General features: G+C 40.1%; 1 protein-coding gene across 1 annotated transcript in view; it reads right to left on the bottom strand.

Moving 5' to 3' along the window:
- The window catches only part of adgrb3 (adhesion G protein-coupled receptor B3), a 132785-nt gene that overhangs the window by 44774 nt on the left and 67985 nt on the right, over positions 1-20026 (bottom strand). Inside the window, exons 9-12 of the mRNA XM_030070844.1 lie at positions 14044-14150; positions 12544-12738; positions 10237-10305; positions 7296-7404 (exon numbers count right to left, since the gene is read on the bottom strand). Of these exons, the coding sequence (XP_029926704.1) occupies positions 7296-7404; positions 10237-10305; positions 12544-12738; positions 14044-14150 (480 nt within the window). The remainder of the gene's footprint in view (positions 1-7295; positions 7405-10236; positions 10306-12543; positions 12739-14043; positions 14151-20026) is intronic.

Here is a 20026-nt window from a genome sequence, read left to right as displayed (position 1 = left end):
GCTGCAGAAGACACACTAGATATGACATTGTGTGAGTTTATCATCATACATTTTCAGCTTTAGAAAATGCGACCATGTAAAACAGGTTGTCTGGTAAGAGTATTACCTTATATTTAGCTCATGTACCCAAAACTCTACAGTGAAAAATTGCATTTCAGATGATGTATTTTCAAACTTGAAAAATAAGGGGATCACATATGCACACATAACACTATTGTTAGTATTATCAACAAAATATAGGCTACAGGTACAGAATCAATTTATGTCAAGTGTGTCTCAATAAAATGACATACATAGTGTGGTAGTATATGTAATAGTAATGTACATATATCAGGCATATACTGCATGAACACATTTATATATACAGTGGTGGAAAAAAGTTTTCGGACACCCCATGCATTTGTGAAATATTGCATTAACAATCACTCTTAGGTCTTCAAGTGCAATTTCTTTTAGTACAGCCAAAATACTAAACAAATCCTAAAAAAGCCATTAAAAACTTAAAATTGATTGGTTCCATAAAAATACAGAAGAAATTTTGAGTATTGGGCCATTTTGGTACCAGTGATGAAGATCGTTCTTTTTATTAAAAGACACAATTTTTGTTGCCAAGCTTCGTGTCTATATAAAGCCAGCACATTTGAAAGTTCTTCAGACACAAAAATGGCTACAACAAGGAACCTAACGCAGGAAACACGCCTGAAGATAAAGATTCTCAGCCAGGAAGGGTACAGCTGCTACCAGATAGCCAGGAAGTGAAGATGCAGTCCTTCAGCAGCTGGATACACTCTGCAGAAATACAGACGAACCAACAGCTTGGAAGACAAACCAAGATCTGGGCGTCCAAGGGTTTCTTCAGCAAGAAATGACCGCATCCTGATCCGCATGTGCAGGCAAAACCACCGAATGACATCACAGGAGCTTCAGCAGCAGTGGTCAAACCAAACTGGTGTCCAGTGTTCCACCCGCACTGTACGTGGCCGACTTTTAGATCATGGCTTAAGGTCCTACAAGGCTATCAAGAAGCCCCTGATCAATGAGAGACAGAGGCTAGCCCGGCGTCGTTGGGCCCAGGCACACAAGAACTGGACAGCCAGGAACTGGAAGAAGATTCTGTGGTCAGAAGAATTTGTCAAGAATTTAGTTTTGTTAGTTTTTCTTGTAAACAATAAACAAAAAAAATATAATTTGTATTTGTTTGCATCTGTCTAATGCAGCCACACCTTTTGAAACACAAAAAAGATTTTTCCACAAATATTTCATGATAATATTTGAGATTGTGTAAGATTTTAAGGGTGTCCGAAAACTTTTTTTCCACCACTGTATTTATGCATGTGTATGTATATCCATAATGTACAGATCAACATATATCCACACATTTATACATACTATGTATATTATCACAGTATATGTAAATATACTGTATGACATAATGTAAAAGACCACATTTAGGATTGAGATTTATTTATCAGTTTTCAATAAAAATCAGTTTCATCATATGAATGCAACATTTCCTCAGTACTCAACTGCATTACTGTACCCGCTGTGCAGTATCAAGAATTTATCCAGGTCCAGCTAGTGTGCAAGAAATGATTTTTGAATGCGTAAGGTGTGAGATTTTCCATCTGTTTCGATAAAGCCAGAGTCGCAGACATGGCTCAAGAGCTTGCACACAGGCAGCCCTTAAGGTATTCGCATACACAGGTACCAGAAAGCACAAAATCAAAGATACAGTTGGCAGCTGACAACTAGCAGACAGGTAATCTCCTTAATCACCCTTTCCTTTTCTCACCTCCCTGTTGAATTGCCATAAAGGGCCGGTCCGTACACTAAGGCAGTGACAAGGAAAATTCCCGGGATCAACTGAAAAGGACTCGGCATTACAAGGGGAGGATAAAGCTGTACTGCAGTGTTCTCTACCAGGTATCACATCAAGTCCCAGTCAGGTGGTACTCCAGCGAGGGGAATTTGAGGCTAATCCTGCCATTGATGCAAAAGCGCTATTGTTCCTTGTGCTCTGCCAATAATACAATTTGAAACCTGGCAAGACTCCATGTTTGAGTGAAAGCTGTGACAATGGAGGTAGGTGTGTGTAGGTGTCTGTTTGTGTAGGTGAGTGTGTGCATGTGTCTGTGTGTGTGTGTGTGTGTGTGTGTGTTTGGGATGATCCAGCAGCAGGCATGAAATCACAGAGCACCATGGGACCTGCCAGTTGCGAAGAGGGTGGTTCACAGCACCAGATGTTGAGAGCAGCAGCGGTGTATATGTGTGTGCATGCCTGCGTGCATGTGTGTGTGCATGTGTGTGTGTATGGAGGAGAGGTGGCATTAGTCATGAGGCACATTGTGAAACACAACAGGGGATGTGAAAGACAGTCTTTCAGAAAACTGGGTACTTCTGCAGGTAAATGGGGTTTTGCACTCCACTTATGGGCCTCAGAAGCACAAATTAAGTGATAATTTGAGTTTCTAACACTTCTAAAAAGAAAGACTCAAAACGCCAGGAGCATTTTGTGTGGCTTATTATCCTTAGCAAGAATTACAGCATTGCCAAACACATCTGCATGTCTTCATGAGAGGCTGAGCACTAAATAAATTGTTAACATAAACATGTCTTTTTGACAGAAAAATGGTTGACCTTTTGCTGACATCACATGCAAAAGTGTAAATATAAGTCTCATTTAGCCTGATAAAGGTTTGCACATGTCTGCACTTTATCACCGCTATTGTCAAAATATCCCCTCAACCATAAAGTGCAGCATCACAACAAAAAGCCAGTAACAAAAATGTCAACCCTAAGTGATGGATTTCACCTTCTAGGCATTTATTTAATTTTGCAACATGGCCCAAGCTTCCTCCGTCCTCCAAGTGTTTGCTTGCAAGGAGAGGAAATAAGTTGCTGAAGTGGAGAGCTTTTGCAATCAAGGCTATTTAGCTAAAAGTAGGAGGACAGAGGACGATGCATTGGTGACAGCCAGTATTTATCTTGGTGTCAGGAGGGTGCCATAAATTAGTGACAAAATGATGCTGTAATATCTTACTCAGCCAGATGCTTTCCACTTGGCTTACACCAGTGTGTCCACACTACTTTCCATTCCTTTAATCGAAAAGGCCAAGTGGCAAACTGACGTGCTGTTTTGTGCTGAAATTATGGCCAGCTACCAATGCATTTGCTGTACCCAAAGATAAAATAATTAAGCTGAAAATTCTGCTGCCATGTCTCAGCTGTATTCTATCTCAATATGCTCTGGCATGTCCACACATATTGTAAATCTAATCAAGTTTGATGGCAATACATGCACTTTGATTTTAACGTTCTATATTAACAGTGTCATTGTTAGTAAGGCAACATTTCTTTAGATAATTTTTAAAATCTGGATTACTTAGAAGTGGGAATTACTATTGGGAATCTATCTTAATGGGGATGTGACCAAGAAGTTTACTACAAGCTTTAAAAATCTAAAATCTAAAGAAAATGCAATGGGGGAAAAAAAAAATCTCTTAATGAGACATTCACAACAAACTTATAAAGAACTTGGTCAGTTATTCCACAGAGAGAAAAAAAAACCTCCTCCCTGCAAAGCCTTTTTTTTTTTTTTTTTTTCCCTACCAGCAGCAAAGATGATACTAGCCAGAGGCTCCTCATTATCTGCTACATCTTCAAATAATCACCCCAAAGCCAGCTGGCTCCTCAGTTCTTTGTTACAGATTTCCAGAAATCAGCTTCAAAAATGTGCCTGCCACAGTCCAGCAGTATAGCGAGTCTACTGTACGCCCAGCACTTACATACTCCTACTGAGCGCATTGCTTCAGACTTTCTCAATGTGATGCAACCTATAATTTATGTTATTTTTTAATGAACATGTTAAGTAGATGTTTTCGAAGCATTTCACTCGCAGAAAATATATATATATTTTTTTGGAATGATGAATCACAAGTAAAAACACAAGTACTTTTTTCCTAGTACAAACACGGATAAACAAACAGGCTTTTACAACCTCAAAGTGCATTTAAAAGTAATGTTTTTAGCGATCCTGCATGGTCACTCCTTGTCTCCAAAGTTCAAAAGAATGAAACAAACAAACACACCTGTTGTGGATTTACAACAAAGGTTTTTAACTGGTGCAACTGACACACTGCTATTATACACAGACTAGAACTTAGCTCAGCTCATACCTTTCAGAGGTTTGGTGTCCTTGGATTAGGACATGTTTTCACTCGTCCATGATACACATTTTAACTGCATTGGCACTGAACAAAAGATGGCCTCCGCATTGTGGTTAAAGGGCAGCTGAGCTCAGATACGGCATTTTAAGATTTTTTCCTCCGTTTTCAGTTTGACAATTTAGTCAGCAAACCAGTATGAATTGAAAGTGTTTGAGGTAATTTTAGGACAAGATACATGAACATGTAACATGTAAACATGTCCTCCTGCATGAATGATACAGGCATCGTTTGGGCCAATCACTGCTAACAAGCACCATCCCTCCAACTTTCATGAAAATTGGACCAGTTATGTAATAATCACAGTCTTTCAAAGTTTTGAATTTTGACATTTAGTTAGAGTGCCAATCAACGTAATTTTTTGAACACCAGGACACTCTCAAAAAAATGTATGATCGCTCTAAATGTTGGCAAAATCACTCCAATCATGTCGTGTTTGAGTTAAAAATTATGACCTTGCATTACAGCCCCCGATGAGACCAATCGGTGTATTTTTCAGATGCTGGAGCACAGTGCCAAGTATACACAATACATGGTTGTGCTACGCTAATGCATTCTTCATCAGTCTAAACTGACAGTAGCGCACGGCTCTTCCACTATTAACTTATGTGACGGACAAAAAGCAATTCCGTGTGTATCTGCATTAAATACTTTAATGTCAATTTAGAGCCTGCTTCATAGAGTAGATTGCATATTGAGCGAAAAGCAAGGGTCATGTGTGAATGCTTTTCCAAGCATAAAGAGGAGGCAAGGAGGAGAAGGGAGGACTACCATTAAGCGAAATTGGAAAACGTATGAAAAAAAAAAACAAAACAGAAGGGCATGAAACTATTCTCTCAGCACAGAAAGAAGTCATTAATGTTTGGCATTATGCGAGACAGTGAAACCTTATTTTCAAATGTCCATTACTTAATTTGCCTCTTAAAGTGCTTCATAATGGCATTTGGATGGGTGCATTCATTGGATCATGTTTGCCTGGCTATTCTTGGAAGATACCCACTCATCACTATGGAAATAATATACCATGAAGAGCCACCAAGTATGGATGTTAAAATTGGGTCAAATGTTAGCTATAGGAAAAAAAAAAAATACAGGGAAGAGACCCCACTCCTCCTGAGAAATTGCCTTCCACCACAGCTGTATATCCTCACATTCACTTCCATGAATAAATAAAGACTGCAGTTCTATTATTCCATTCCAGTAAGACACCATTTGTGGTTGAGTAAGAAATGAAATGCCACAGAGACCTCAGATCATCCAAGATGCTGCGGGATAGAAGCTAAAAGAACCCTTGAACACATTAGGGAAAAGAAATACTGCTGAAAGACTCATATTCCAGACACATTTTCGAAGACGAGGAGTTATGACCTGGACCATGAACGGTGGTGCAGCAAAAATATTTGCAAGCTCATTACCACTGCAAAGTATAACTTACACTCAAACTTGTGAGTTCCACTTTTATAGCCTTGATATCAGACCATCCTCTAGTATATACTTTTTTGATTTGACCACTACTCTCACAAGGAACTGACAAACAGTCTTTCCTATGCTACAGTTCTGCAAAAAAAAAAAAAAAAAAAAAATGCTTTAGGCTATGCTCTCCTAATCAACTCTCTCAACAGGCACTATCAAACATTACCACATCAGGCACGGTAACTCCACCTTCAAATATGCTACAGATATTTCAGATCATTAGCAACCTTGTAATTTTTACAGTCATTTTACAGTAAATTGGGCTCTAAAGATGTGAGCAAACTCTTGCTTTTACTAACTGCAATAACATTTTAACAGCAATGCACAAAGCTCAAAAATAGTATATTCCAAATACATAAGTCATGCTGTGACTCAGTATTCACCCAGGCAACATTAATAACTGTTTGCATCAACTCCTCTCTTCTCTCTTCTAAGTTTCTTCATCTCTCTCTGTCTATTTCCCAGTTTCTCTGTCTGTTCCTTTTCTCACTCTCACTCATTCTTGGACATTTATTTCTATTTCTATTCATCATGGTATGTATTTATTGCACTATATTAACAGTGTATATATATATATATATATAAAAAAAAAAGAGAAATACAGGTCTACTTGTGGCATTGCTCACATACCTTATTAATTCAAACTTTTTTTTTTTAATATGAGTAGACATTTCAGGGGGGAAATCATTATGCTTTAACAATTACAGTTTTTGTGCTGTGATTTCAGCTAGATTTTAGCTAAATTCACAGAACAGATGGGCTGATTCACCAGTGTGTCCTTTCTCTGTGTAAGCAAAAGAGAGTAATTATTGTAACATTCAAAATCCACTTGTCTCTGTCTCTTACAGGATCACTCGACATGGATGATGCAGGGCGCAGTTGCAATTTACGGTGAGAAGTGATTAATTGCTATTTGTCTATGCATGAGCTACCTTATCTGAAACTTAACAAATATTTTTATGTTCTTATCAAGTCCAGGATGACAAAAGACTAGTTTATGTCCTTGAGCAACACACTCAACCTCAAGTACCAAAGAGTACAAACTGTGGTTACAAATGGAGGATTTTAGCGGTATGAATGTGAAACAGTTATGCTCTGAAAACTTGTCCTTGATAAACAAATGTTAAAAAGTGCTTAAAAAAAACAAACAAACAAAAAAAAGAATTTTATGTACTTTGTATCAGTTCAGTATTCCTTTAGCATTCAAAATTGGTTCTAACAGTATCCACAAATTACAGATATTCTGCATATTATTTTTTACCCCAAAACTTTGGCTGTCTTTATCCTGTCAAAGAGCGGCTCGATGCTCTTGGGGTTAATACGCCGTGCACACTGCTGATATTGGATTGGGTGTTAAGTGTTTTCATAGGAATTTAGCACATTAAGACCACAAGCTCAGTTGTAATTAACATTATTGATTTGCAGTCATTTTACCCCTTCACCCTCACCATGCGTCATTTATCCTAAATTAATGATGGTGGGGAAATTGACACGAGGAGTCAGCACTGCACAGGGATTATGTGTCCGTGTCAAGCAGAAATAAATGGTAAAACAAGCCCACAGGCTGTGAGCTAAGAGGAATAGTGGCTTGTTTCTTACCCAAGTTCCCAGTCATCAAATAGGCATTGTGGAAATCCTTCATGCCCAAACCAACGATGTGGATGAAATCCTCGATGACCTGCATGAGCTCCACTGCTCCAGGATAGATCTAGACAAAATAAAGAGGCGAGAAGATTCGGCTATTTAAACATTGCTGCCATGATTGCACAAATGCAGCAGCCAGGATTGCAGACAGGAATGGGACTAGGGGAGCAAAGGAATAGGAGAAGAAGCAAGGAGGAGCAAGACATAAATAAATGATATAAATCAAGTTTATTTATGTAGTACTTTTCAAAACTGAAGTACAAACATGAGAAAATGTAACAGGAAAATGCAATAGAAGAAGAAGATGTAGAAGCGAATGTCTGTGAAAAAAAGGTCACAGAATATGACTTTAGATCATGTTTAAAATCTCTAACCACTGGATTTGCACACAGGACTGCTGCTTGGCTACCCTCCTAAAAGGCTCTGCCAATCCAAGGGTGATTGCTTAGGTCTGTGTGCCCCTTCATGGAGAACAGCAATCAGTGTGTAAATGCAGTGGGAGGAATTCAGCACCATGGACAGAGCTACGGGTCAACCAGTCCTTCTGCTAGGCCTGTCAGAACAGCTCTCGCCTCCAAGTCGATGTGCCAAAGGCACGCTAATCCGATAATCGACCTTCAAGAGATTGGACCACTATCCTGGCTTCAAATCTTGTGGCAATGGGTCAGATCTAATCAGGGGGCTTTGATTTGGGGTGACCAGCGGACTCCTGTGACTGGAATAATGCACATAGCACTGAATGTAACACTATGTAAACTGTGGAGCTGAGCCATATATAATGCACATTTACACTAACACTGATAGCAGCTGATGTACATTGCCATCAACTGATAAAATGACGCTTTGACAAAATTTGAAAATGCTGGTTAGAAAAATATGTCAGTAATGTGTTATACAAATATTAATGCAATACTTTGGCAAATATCGGCACGCAATGGCAACGCAAGGCGATTAAAAAGACCTTCGAGAGCCATTACCAATTAGCACCTCACTCTGGGTTCATATTCAGCAGCACCTAAGGCAGGCCTCCTCTGTGACACCTTGCGTTCTGTGTGTTTGCACATGCTTACACATGTGCCAATGCTATGCCAGGCAAGCGGATCAGTGATGTTGAAGTTGAGAGCATCTGACACAGCAGAGTGAAAGCCATAGTGGGGGAGAAAAGCACATCGTTTCATCCCTTCCGGCATGTCTGACGCACAGTGCAGTCATGCTCATTCTGCTGGTCTCCATGGCAACCGCAAGATGTGAAGGCAGCGCAGGGAAATGGCCGCAGTGGAGGTTCTATAGACAGAGCCCTTCCATTCCTTGCCATGGTAACAGTGATAGGAGGTGAATGTATAAAGTCATCTGTACACAAAAACATTCTGTAAAAATGTACTGAACGTAGCAATGTGCTGCATGTGAGTATGTTTCACAGCCAATACATGCAGTATGCTTTGAAAACTGAATTAGCTCAGAATAACCATTAGTGCAAGACAAGCCAGTAAGTGAGACAGATTAATAACAGCGATGTCTGTGCACGGTCTGTTGAGAGCAGATGACACTGCTATACCAATGCCCACTGCCGTGTAGTACCTAAACTGAAGTACCACTCTTTTGACAGGCACATTGACAACTACTGAAATAATTAACCTTGTCACAAATCTCTGCTGGGCTCCCAATCACAGAGACAACTTATTCCCTCTAATCTGTCTGTCTGCTTGTCTGTCTGTCATCTCTCTATCTGCTTCTCAAGCTTAGTCATTCCTGAATTACTGATTTGTGAGCCCTTCTTACCGAAAACCTATATTTGGAGCCTGCCAAACTTACGGTGCTGTGAGTAAACACCTAGTTACCGCCTGTAGACAGAGACAGAGCTGGCAGTCCTGGCAGAGATTGGACTGCCTGGGCTCCCCACCATCTTAGCTGAAGTGAAGCACAGAGAAACGCAGGCAAAAAACAAGGTCTGAATGATTTAAAGACACCCCCTCAGTCATGTGTCAGTGCAGGTGATATCTAATTTAAGTCAATTTACCAGTGAAGCTGACAAAAGAGCAGATGCCCTTTGCAGACTGGCAGACTTCACAGATGGTATCTCTGCCAGAGCCTGGATGTGTGTGATTTCAGGGTTCAGGTTGTCTCAGACACCAGTGGCAGTTTTTTTTCCCTTTAAAAAAAAAAAAAAAAAGAGGTGCCACCTCTCGAGCTGAGAGATATGGCTGACACAGGATGTAGCTGGAAGCCAGTCTCCACAAAAAAGAAAGAAAGGGAAAAAAATGTATATGGAAAATGTCGTCTTTTGTACAGACACAGTGGTATCCATTATTCCAGGAGTACAGTCTGTTTAATTTTGGTAGGTATTTGATATTTAGTAGTAGTAGCAGTAGTACTATGCATTCACAACCATGTGAATCTTAAGACTGTTTGTATGTATGAGCTTGTATGAGCTTTAGCAGCTGTAGTAATAGCAGCAAAATATCTGCAATGTGTTCACACAATCCTCAGCTCAAATATCCAAATGGTCTTTGTTTATTTCCCTTATAATATCCAACTTTTGTAAGGGCCTAATTGCACTGGTTGCCATGATCTGTGCCAGCTGGGTAAAAGAATGTGTTTGCAGAAAGACTGAGACTCATGTTCATGGCTGGACAATCTGTGTGGCAGTGCTGCTGCCACCATGTGGAGCACTGAGGAACTGACACTCTCATATCAGGGCAGCTCTCCTACGTGCTAAATGACCTTTCAGCAAAGATTTGTGCAAGTGTAACATCATGTGAACACTAGTTTGACTTCCTCAACCTTTCTTTCCATCTGCCATTCAGTCAGGACAGCTGTAAACATGCTTAGACTACATTTTTGTAGGCTCATAACACTCAGCATGAATTATTTAGTAAGTGCACTGCAAAATGCTTACCTTTTGTGCATCTTCCCATTTCTCCTTATTTTCCTCCTCCAGGAGATTGCTGATGATCTGAAAAAAGTTCTGTGGAGATGAAGAAAGAGAAGATGCATAATACACCCACACACATACAGACATTGAAGCAATGCAAAGATGCTCTTTCAATCAAAAAATATGAACACAACACAAACACTAAAAAAAAAAAAAAAGATAGTAAAATAAAATCTTACTAGAAATATACTGTGGTTTCAAATCACAGCAAATCAAGAATTTCTGTAAGGGAATGACGAGGATCCCTATTTGGGCAAAATACCCCCTTGCAAATTTGTCATTGAAATCAAGACGGTAAACCACGGGAGGAAAGATGGAATGTGTGGTGCAGCTCCGACAAAAATACACCTTGAACCCCCTGCAGCTTCCAGCAAACACTTAATGCTAGAGGAGAGAAACACAAGCTGCAATCAGAAAAAAAAGATGAAAGGGAATATTTGAGCAGCTGTGTGGATTGTCTTCTTCAGCAGCGGAGAGCATGGGGGTGCTGGGGGGTGCATGCCTGCAGTAGTAATAGGACCCTGTCTGATCTTTGGTCTTGTTATTTCATCTGGTCTACAACGTGCCTGGGGGGTGGCTCTCTCTCTTGACACAGGCTATCTTGTTTTCTACTTGAATGCTTATGCTCCCTCTGGTGGTAATGTGCCCACTTTAACACTGCATTAGCGCAGAGACACAGGGAGGGGTGGGCTGGCTGGCTGCTCTCCTGTCTACCCACACTCACCATACAGCTTTTATAATAATGAGAGACAGAACACTTTCCTCCTCTCACAGGTTTTCTATGGAGGGTGAAATGGCTGAAGGGGCAGCACGCTATATAGGTTCCATGCAAAATTGTAAATAAATGTGTAACACACTAGAAGGATACTGATAAAAAAGACCGTTTACAAGATTCTGTGGCCTAAATACATCCGCCCCTCGGCAATGCATAACGAAAACATTTCTGGTGAGTTAACAACTGGGTGCTAAACTAAACATTACATGCTTTATGGCAATTTCATCACATCGTATTCAGATCATACTGAACATCCAGTAGTGATGTATGTGTAGTATGACAGGGTTGCTGTTTCCCATGATTCACTGATCTATATTTTTTTTGTTTTTCCATTTGTTTGTTTTTTACGGTTCTATGAGCTGGTTAATATTTTTCTCATGTGTTTGTTTTCAGATCTGGAAAACAAGATAATATCCTGCATACAATATTTTCAAATGTCAAATACTGAAAGTGCCTACTGATCAGCAGGTGCTGCATTGTGTTGGAGGAATTTGAGATTAGCAGACAGGAGGTTTTATGTTACTGTAGCTGTTTCAATGTCCATATCATATCCATTCCTTCCTTTCCGGCACTATGACTTATAGCTCCATAATGATAATAATAATAATAATAATAATAATAATAATAATAAAAACAATAGGCCCTCTCTCCGATGGAGGGCGAGGGCCTAATAATAATAATAATAATAATAAGAGTTTGGCTGCATTGAAGTAGATATGGTACCTCAAAAAAGGACAACAGCTGTGGGAAATCAGACTTTGCAATAACAAATGTTCCAAAATTGCTTTGCTTGTTGCCATCAAATATTGAATTACAATAGTTTCATTCTCCTTTTGTTCTCTCCAGCAAACAGCTTTAGTCACTAAAACAAAGTGGACACAATAAATTGGGAAAGATCTGGAGGCCACGGCTATGCACAAATACACATGAATGCACATGTGCATGCATGCACGCACGCACACGCAGGCACGCACACACACACACACACACACACACACACACACACACCAATTCAAACATGTAAGTGCCACACACACACACATCCCATGACAGAGGCCCGAGAAGGGCGTCTTTGAAAATGACACAGCTCTGAGGACAGAAATGATCTTATTGGAGATGGGGGAGGAGCTTTAGCTATAATCTCCATCATCCTATTGACATAAAGAGGATCAAGACTGCAGTCAACCCCAACATGATGAGATGAAACAGCTTAGGATGGGGAGAAGATCTCTGATACAACAGAGCCATCGGATGTGGTTATCAGCCTGTGTCTTTTTTTTTACATGTTAGAAAACTGTCTCAGAATGCTATTTGTATAATCCTTTGTTTGTCATAATTCACCGTCTAGTGTGTAATATATTGATAAATAAATAAAATATATTCAGTCTATTATTTTATCCAACAAGATATACATGGTATGAACGTGCGGCTCACAGATCTGGTGCAGAGTACGTTCACAGGCTACAATGAAGCTCGTGGGCTAATTAGCGGCTTACTTGCACATCATCGGAAGATGGCTCATAGCTGGCCCTCTTGAAGGTCTCGGTCACATTGCGAAGGATTTCCACGGAAGACAGCAGGTCGCCAGCATAGAAGTTCCTCCTCTGGGTGAGGTCCAGCAGGTTTTTTGTGACCTGGGACATCCCGTCCCCCGCTAACATCCTCTGGCCCTTAGCAAGGTGCCCCTGAACCTCCAGAAACAGGAGACAGACAGAACTTGGGGAATAGGTGTTCTCTGCAAGTTTGTCAGTTACACACTAAATTACACAGTTGAGCAAATGAAGTGTGGACAATCTGGAGGAAAAATTCTACCCTCCAAGGCCTGTATGTGGCACTTACATCCAACTCAGACCAAAATATATTATGCATAACAGATGTTTCAAAATGAACCAATATAAATGAGAATTAACTGGAGCAGAAGACACAGGTTTGGGCAGAAGTTGCAGAGTGAAGTGACATTTCACATCATTGCACAAGGTTTATGCTCATATATATGTTCACAGGTGCACAGTAAATGTACTTTTTTTTTTTTTTTTTTTTTAAACAAGGCTGTAAAGTTACCAAAACATGCCATTCAGGTGGAGGCACCATGTATTTTGCTTGACGAGAAGCAAAAGTACTGGTGCAAATTTCTTATTATTCTTATTCTTTATTAGCAGTTATCAGTAAGCTATTACATAATACATTCTGCATGTAATGATAAAAGGACAAATGACAAGAGTTGAAACTAGACTCTTTTGATTAAACAACAATTATATATATATATATATATATATATATATATATGTAGATAGATGGATGGATGGATGGATAGATAGATGGGTAGAGCATTAATAAAGAATATTTTATGGAAGTGTTATTGGTGGATGGATTGTGTATAGCCCATTATTGTTTCACTGGCATACTCTGTGTTTTCAACTCTAACTCAGGCACCATTAGTTAGGGCCAAAATGTTGACTTGGACCGACTGACATTCACTGACTTCCCTGACCTTGTTTGTCATACTCATAACTCATAAATTGGTCAGTTTCTGGTGAAATGCCCATGGAGAGCCCACATTTTGTAGCCATGCAAAACACTTCACTCAATGCATTTAATTAAAAGTTAAATAACAGATTAAAAAGAAAAATACTAAAAAAAAAAAAGTGCAAACAAAAAGCCACTTAATCACAGCAACAACAATAATTAGAATTTGCCACTTTCATCCATTCTGAAAATCGTCTACCATTCTACCTGATCAAACGTGAGAATGCGGAACATTTGACTGAGATCGGAAATTGCCAGAAGCTCTAAATCAAAGAGTGTAAGGAGTTGGCGAGGACCATTCATTACACAGGGAAAAATTGTGAAATTAGTGTTTTAATTTGCTCCTCTATTGAAAGTGGTTAATCTTTGGCTACAGTGTGATGAGAATGGGGGATGGGGAAAACACTGGGGAGGTAATTTATGATGCATTGGAAACAGAGGCTGAGAAAGGGAGCTGACTTTGCACCTACTGATTGCTGCAAGTATCTGAATTCATTTGTTATGCATCGAGCGTAGCTGGGCTGCTCCCAGAAGGCCATACCACGGTGATCCAAAGAGCAGCGTCGACTAGTGGTGCCTGTAGAGGGGAGGGAGACAGCGACAGATTTGGAGAGGAGAAAGAGCGAGGGAGGGATGAGAAGGGAGATGAGGATGCAGACATAGAGGGGAGTGTGTGAGTGTGTGTGTGTATTGTGGGGGGTGCAGGGGTATGGGATTAAGACCAAAGGAAAGGCAAAAGAAAGGCAGATGGAAGTGGAGTGGAGGGAATTGGAGACAGGAGAAGGAGGAGGACGAAAAAGAAGGAAAGACAGAAATATTAATTATTTTCATAAGAGACTTGCGTATCTTTTCTCTTTTGCCAATTTCCTTTTGCCCATCACCCACACACATTTTGCATTAGGGGTGGGGCCCTTAAAAAACAGAGAGAGATAGAGAGAGAGAAAGAGAGAAAGAGAGGGAACTTTCTGGCAGGAAAATGCTGCAGTATTTGCTCAGCATTTGGCCTATATTATTATGAGTAATACACAGACACAGAGGCATACCGTGCATTTAACTACAGTATATATTTGCTGCGTTAATGCAACACAGCTACTTCAAGCATGCAGTTGTGCCGCTACGGTGGCTGTCAGGCATTTAAACAGTGATCCTGAAATAGCAAAACCACCCAGAATCCACCCACATTGCAGCACAGATCCTACATAGGGCCCAACATCGCACCTTCCCAGCTGTCGACCTGCAGGAGTGCACTTCACACATCACCCCACTGCTTCAACACAGGTGCTTGACATCCTAAGGAAACCTCCCACAGCACAAAACATTTCCTCTGGCATCACATAAATGTTGACTATCTCTCATTCTCTCTCTCTCTCTCTCTCTCCCCCCTCTCTCTCCGTCTCTCACACACTAACACACACAGACAGAGAGAGATCACAACCACACCTCCTACGCCCCCTTGCTCCACAGCTACTACCTGGTGATATGCACTGAAGCCATCAGTGCACACAAAACACCCCCTTGCTGGGAGCACCCATGCAACTATATGAGACTGGCAGAGGGGTAGCAGGGAGGTCCTCCACTTTACGAAACGCTGAGCATCCTACTCCCTCCACGCTGGATTCACACAGGCCACATTATTTACTTTTATATTCCAGGCTTCAATCTTTAAGGGGAGCCAGCACTTATAAGAGGATTATCTTCAGCGACTTCTTTATTCATCTTCAAGCCCGCCATACCCCAGAATTCCCCCCACTCCCACAATGCTGGTAAATGTTTGTGTTTTATGTTGGCTCGATACCTGGAAGTTAGGCATTCATTTCAGAGATAGAATTTATTGGCTCTGACATTCCTAAAGGTCAGTGTAAGCTGAGAAAGGTGTGTGGTTTAGGTGGAAATTGGAAAAAAAAAGAAGCAACCAAGGAAGGTCGCATTCAAGAACTCCACTGACCACTGTTTTCACTCGAAAAAGCGTGAAAGGAGACTGAAATGAAAGACGAATCAATGATAGTCATTTGAAATAAACGGCTACAGATATATATATATATATATATATATATATATATATATTTTTTTTTTTTTTTTTTTTTTTTTTTAACAAGAAATGTGTTATTTTCTCTCACTTTTTGATGACCTGTAGATGGTTTTATACAGGTCATCCAGCTTTCAATGTGGTTATATAAGATGTTGCAATTTTAATGGCAATTCAGCAATATTGGAAGATATGACTGCCTGGAGCAAAAGGTGAATGTGAAATGCCTCTACCATAATATGTTTTTTGTTTATATAACAGTTTAGTAGCAAGATTATAATTTTAGCAAAGGCATACATGGTTTGCAAAAAAAACAACATATTTTTACTAGTAATATCTGTTTCCCTGCTAACACCTAATGGTCTCCTTAACAGCACACTCAGTCCCATCCCATAATTAAACAAGTGCACTGCCACTTTTTATGCGCTTGTGGGGGATTCATTATAAAATGGCGCAGAGCAACAGTAAATACACACATGCTCAAGTCTGACACGGAGATAACACAATGCCATTTTGTGAAGAGATATTATGTGCACAAAAAAATAGGCTCGGATGTGTGAAAAAAAAAATTCATCTCCACCCTGTCAAGACCCACTGGGAAGTTGCGCATTGTGAGCTGTTATTTGTCAGATATATATTTTTTTCATGTGGAAACAGGTTATTTACTTTAGTTTCATTGTATATATCCAAATATATATTTTTGCAGTTATTTACAACCTGGCCTCTTGCATCTTGCCTTCAATAACTGTCAACACTGGAGTCAAACAGGCAAGGACGGTCAGAGGCATAAACTGTAGTTTTTTTCCCTTTTTTTCTATTCTTTTTGTCTTTTTCTTTTTTTCTTTTTTCTTTTTTGGACTCCCACTGTGCATCTGAAAATTCATGCTGATGTGTGTCTGTTTGTGTGAGTGGGAGTATGCGACTGAGCATGTTTGATGTGTGTATGAGTGCATCTCCTCTCTCTTTCAATTTCAGGTTGTGGTTGCAGCCGGGAAACATCAGAGTCCTTTGTAGTCCCCGACTCTTCCTCCCTACCTGCCTCGGGTGGCTGTTGTCCATGGTGATCGAGATGGTGCTGATGTTCCTGCGCTCAAGGTCAATCGTATGATGACCTTGCTGAAAATGTTGACTATGGTGACTATAGCAGAATCCTTTAGTTATCAACGGTCTTTGTTTGGCTGTCCTGATACGCGGCAGTCATTTCTGTGCAATGTCTGTAAGACCCTTTCTGGGAGGTGAGAGTGTCATTTTCATTTTCTGTTTCATAATCTGACCATCATGAAGCCCTTTGGGACTGTATCCATGATTATGGTGTATACACACAAAGCTGACCTGACCTGCTGTGGATCAAAGTCTGTGTTGTTTATTTCTTCTGGTCAGCGCTGGCCTTGACAATGGGTTGTGCTTGAACATGAATTATGTATTTTTTTTCCCTTTTATCACTTATCTCCTTTTGTGTTATGTGAGACTTTGTCTCGGTTTGGCTATTTTTCAAGGTGGGTTACACATGCAGGTATGTAGACATTACAAAGGAGAAAATGGGTCCTATTTTCATGTGGAAGGTGTTGGGCGTTAAAACGTGGCAATATCCTCTCTGGGGTGTAGCCAACGTATTTTTGCAATTTTCAACACCAGCGTTATCCAGATGATAAGCGCTATCCTGACGTTATCTTGGGAGAGAGGGCTGGAACAAAAGTTAACATGGCTAGTAGGAGGAATACATTATTAAGAGGTGGAGTTTGGGGGACATAAGCAAAGGCCAATCAAATCAGCTTCTGTCATCCCCTTTAAAAACAGTGCACTCCCCTGCTACATGACACACACTGACAACTGACAACTCCCCATTATTACGCTGACTGAAATAAGCTATAATTTCAGTTTCCAGAGAGAAATTTACTTAAAAACACACACAAAAGCACATACGTTTCTATCCTCTCCACTATCAGATTTCACAAAAAACAATTACAGCCTGCAATACCACCACATGCCCATTGCGGCTATGGGCCTTTATCTATTGGAAATAAATAAATTAAATTAAATTTTTAAAAAATACAGGCTTCAGGTGGTACTTTTGGGACAACCATTGTAAAGGAGAGGATGCACACAGCTGCTCGAGGCAACCCGGAGGTATTGGATGAGGATGTTTTTCACTGTATAAACTTCAAGTTATAGCCAACCAGTTTGGTGTGTACAAAGGCAAAGGTGTCTGTATACTAATGTAACAGCTGATGTGGGTTTACCGAGATTTGCCTGGATTTAATCTAGGTATCCACATTGGATAAGGTGTGCTTATTGTGTACCACTTTGAAAATGCGCACCTCAGTCTAGATAGAACAGCATACCAGTCCTATTGCTTTCTGATGGCTACAGAAATTAAATCAATTAGAGAAGTCTGTCATACATCCTATAGGCACCTGTGGAGGACAGATACTGATAAGAATCAGCCCTTAATCTGGCCAAGTAGGCCTACAGACGTTTAAGGCAATAATGGCAGCTTCACTCATATCACCACCTTAATTGAATTAAAATAATAGTTCTAATATGTCAAATAGCCATTTCTCTTGCTTGACGAATTCATATCCATGTGAAACAACCAAGCATGTCAATCATGAAGGGGTTCATGTGATTTTGGAGAGGTCTGTGCCACTGCATCTCCATCAACTAATGCCAGGAAAACAACACAGCGCACATCGCTTTCACTAAGACCTGCCTTTGGTTGGCAAAGTCGATAGTGCTATCGAATGCCAAAGTGGCACAAAATTGCACCGCGCCGCTGATCTACATAAGAACACACCCAGCTGTGTCACTCCACCCATCTCAGTGCTGGCAAGTTCAGTTTAGACCATGAAAATCCAGCAATATTAGCAAACTGGTTTAATGGCAGACAAAATTTCCAACTCACTGGCATTATGTCTGGTTAGTGCCTAACCCCAGGTTAATCTCAACGTGAAAACAGAGCCCAACATGTACAAAATGCAGTAAATATTATATGACATAGGTGTAGCAAAGGCATCCTATACGCTAAGATAATGCTTCATGAGCATGATGTGTATGCTAAATGAAAGACATGTCCCCAGCGCTGCACCAATGCTGCATGTGTCTCATGCTTGTGTCTCCATTGTAAGCCAATGTAAATTCTTGGCATCATCTTAAAGGTTTGGTCAGGTCTTACAGGTCTTAATCTGACATTTGGCAGTATATTGGCATAACTCCCTTGTCATATCATTGAGGTAAATCCAGTGCATAGATCCTCACAGACGCAGCCACAGACTCTGCCAGCAATGATAAACACAGAAAAGCCAAGCTTAGGTACTCTATCTTGAGCACCTAAAACCACAGATTCTGTACAATTCCCTGTAGCATTTGAGGCATTCTGATATACAGTTAATTAATTATCAATTTACTGAATGTGAACTCAGGTATGTGGACCCCAGGTACCTCAAATTACTTAATCTTTAATAGAGAGACTAATGTTACTGTAACTTCAGCCTACTTGGCTACAAAACTAGTTGAAGCTAGTTAAAGTAATGGTTAGGGATCTAACCAATAAAACAGTATATACTACTCTAGAGTTTAATAGATCCTCTTTCTTGTCGTGAGAACGAACCTTTCATCTGGAGTGTTCTTCTCCAAAATGCAAACAATATGAATTTGGGCAACGATCCAAAACTAAGAAAATGCTTTAAAGGATGCACAACAACACAAGTCCGTTTGGACTTCATTATTGATGCTCTTTTCCAAGGCTCTTGGTTTCTGTATCACTACACAATAGCTTCTCCAACCAGGTGTGTTAACAAACATACAGGGCTGAGTTGCTGTGTAGTGATTCAGAAACAAAGATGTTCTACCAGTTACCAAGCAAGAGACTTGGAAAAGAGCACCAAAAATGAATTCCAATTAAACAGATGTTGTTGTGCATCCTTCAACACATTATTTTCAGCTTTGGGTTTCTTTGAAAAATCATGAAGTTTTCTGCATGGGCCAGATCCACTTCATTCATTTTGAATAATAGCACTCCCTTTGAGCACTTTTTCTCGTGACAGGGAAGAAGTTGGCGGCAAACTTGGAGAAGCTATGACACTTGTATGGAGCAGCAAATACCACTACATGAATAAAAACCCAAACTATTGTTTTAACATTAGTGTCATTTGCAAACATAGCTTGCATACATAGAAGTACTACTCCTACAACAATGCATTTATTACAAAATAATAAAATGCGTTGTCTTTCATTTATTAAACAACAACAACAACAACAACAAAAAATCCTGCACATATACTACAGTGATGCATTTCTGTATTGCAGTAGCCCTTACAATTTAAGAACCAGGGACATTCTCCCTTTGTTTGCCATTATGCCATAGTCTAAATTGAGCTGCATATCATGAAGGTTTTCCGCAGTTATGAAAATTGAAGCTGTAATTCCAA

The sequence above is a fragment of the Myripristis murdjan genome, chromosome 15 (assembly GCF_902150065.1).
Source record: "Myripristis murdjan chromosome 15, fMyrMur1.1, whole genome shotgun sequence".
In the NCBI taxonomy this organism is placed as follows: domain Eukaryota; kingdom Metazoa; phylum Chordata; class Actinopteri; order Holocentriformes; family Holocentridae; genus Myripristis; species Myripristis murdjan.
Note: the sequence above shows the minus strand (reverse complement) of the source record. Positions and strands in the feature narration are given on the sequence as shown.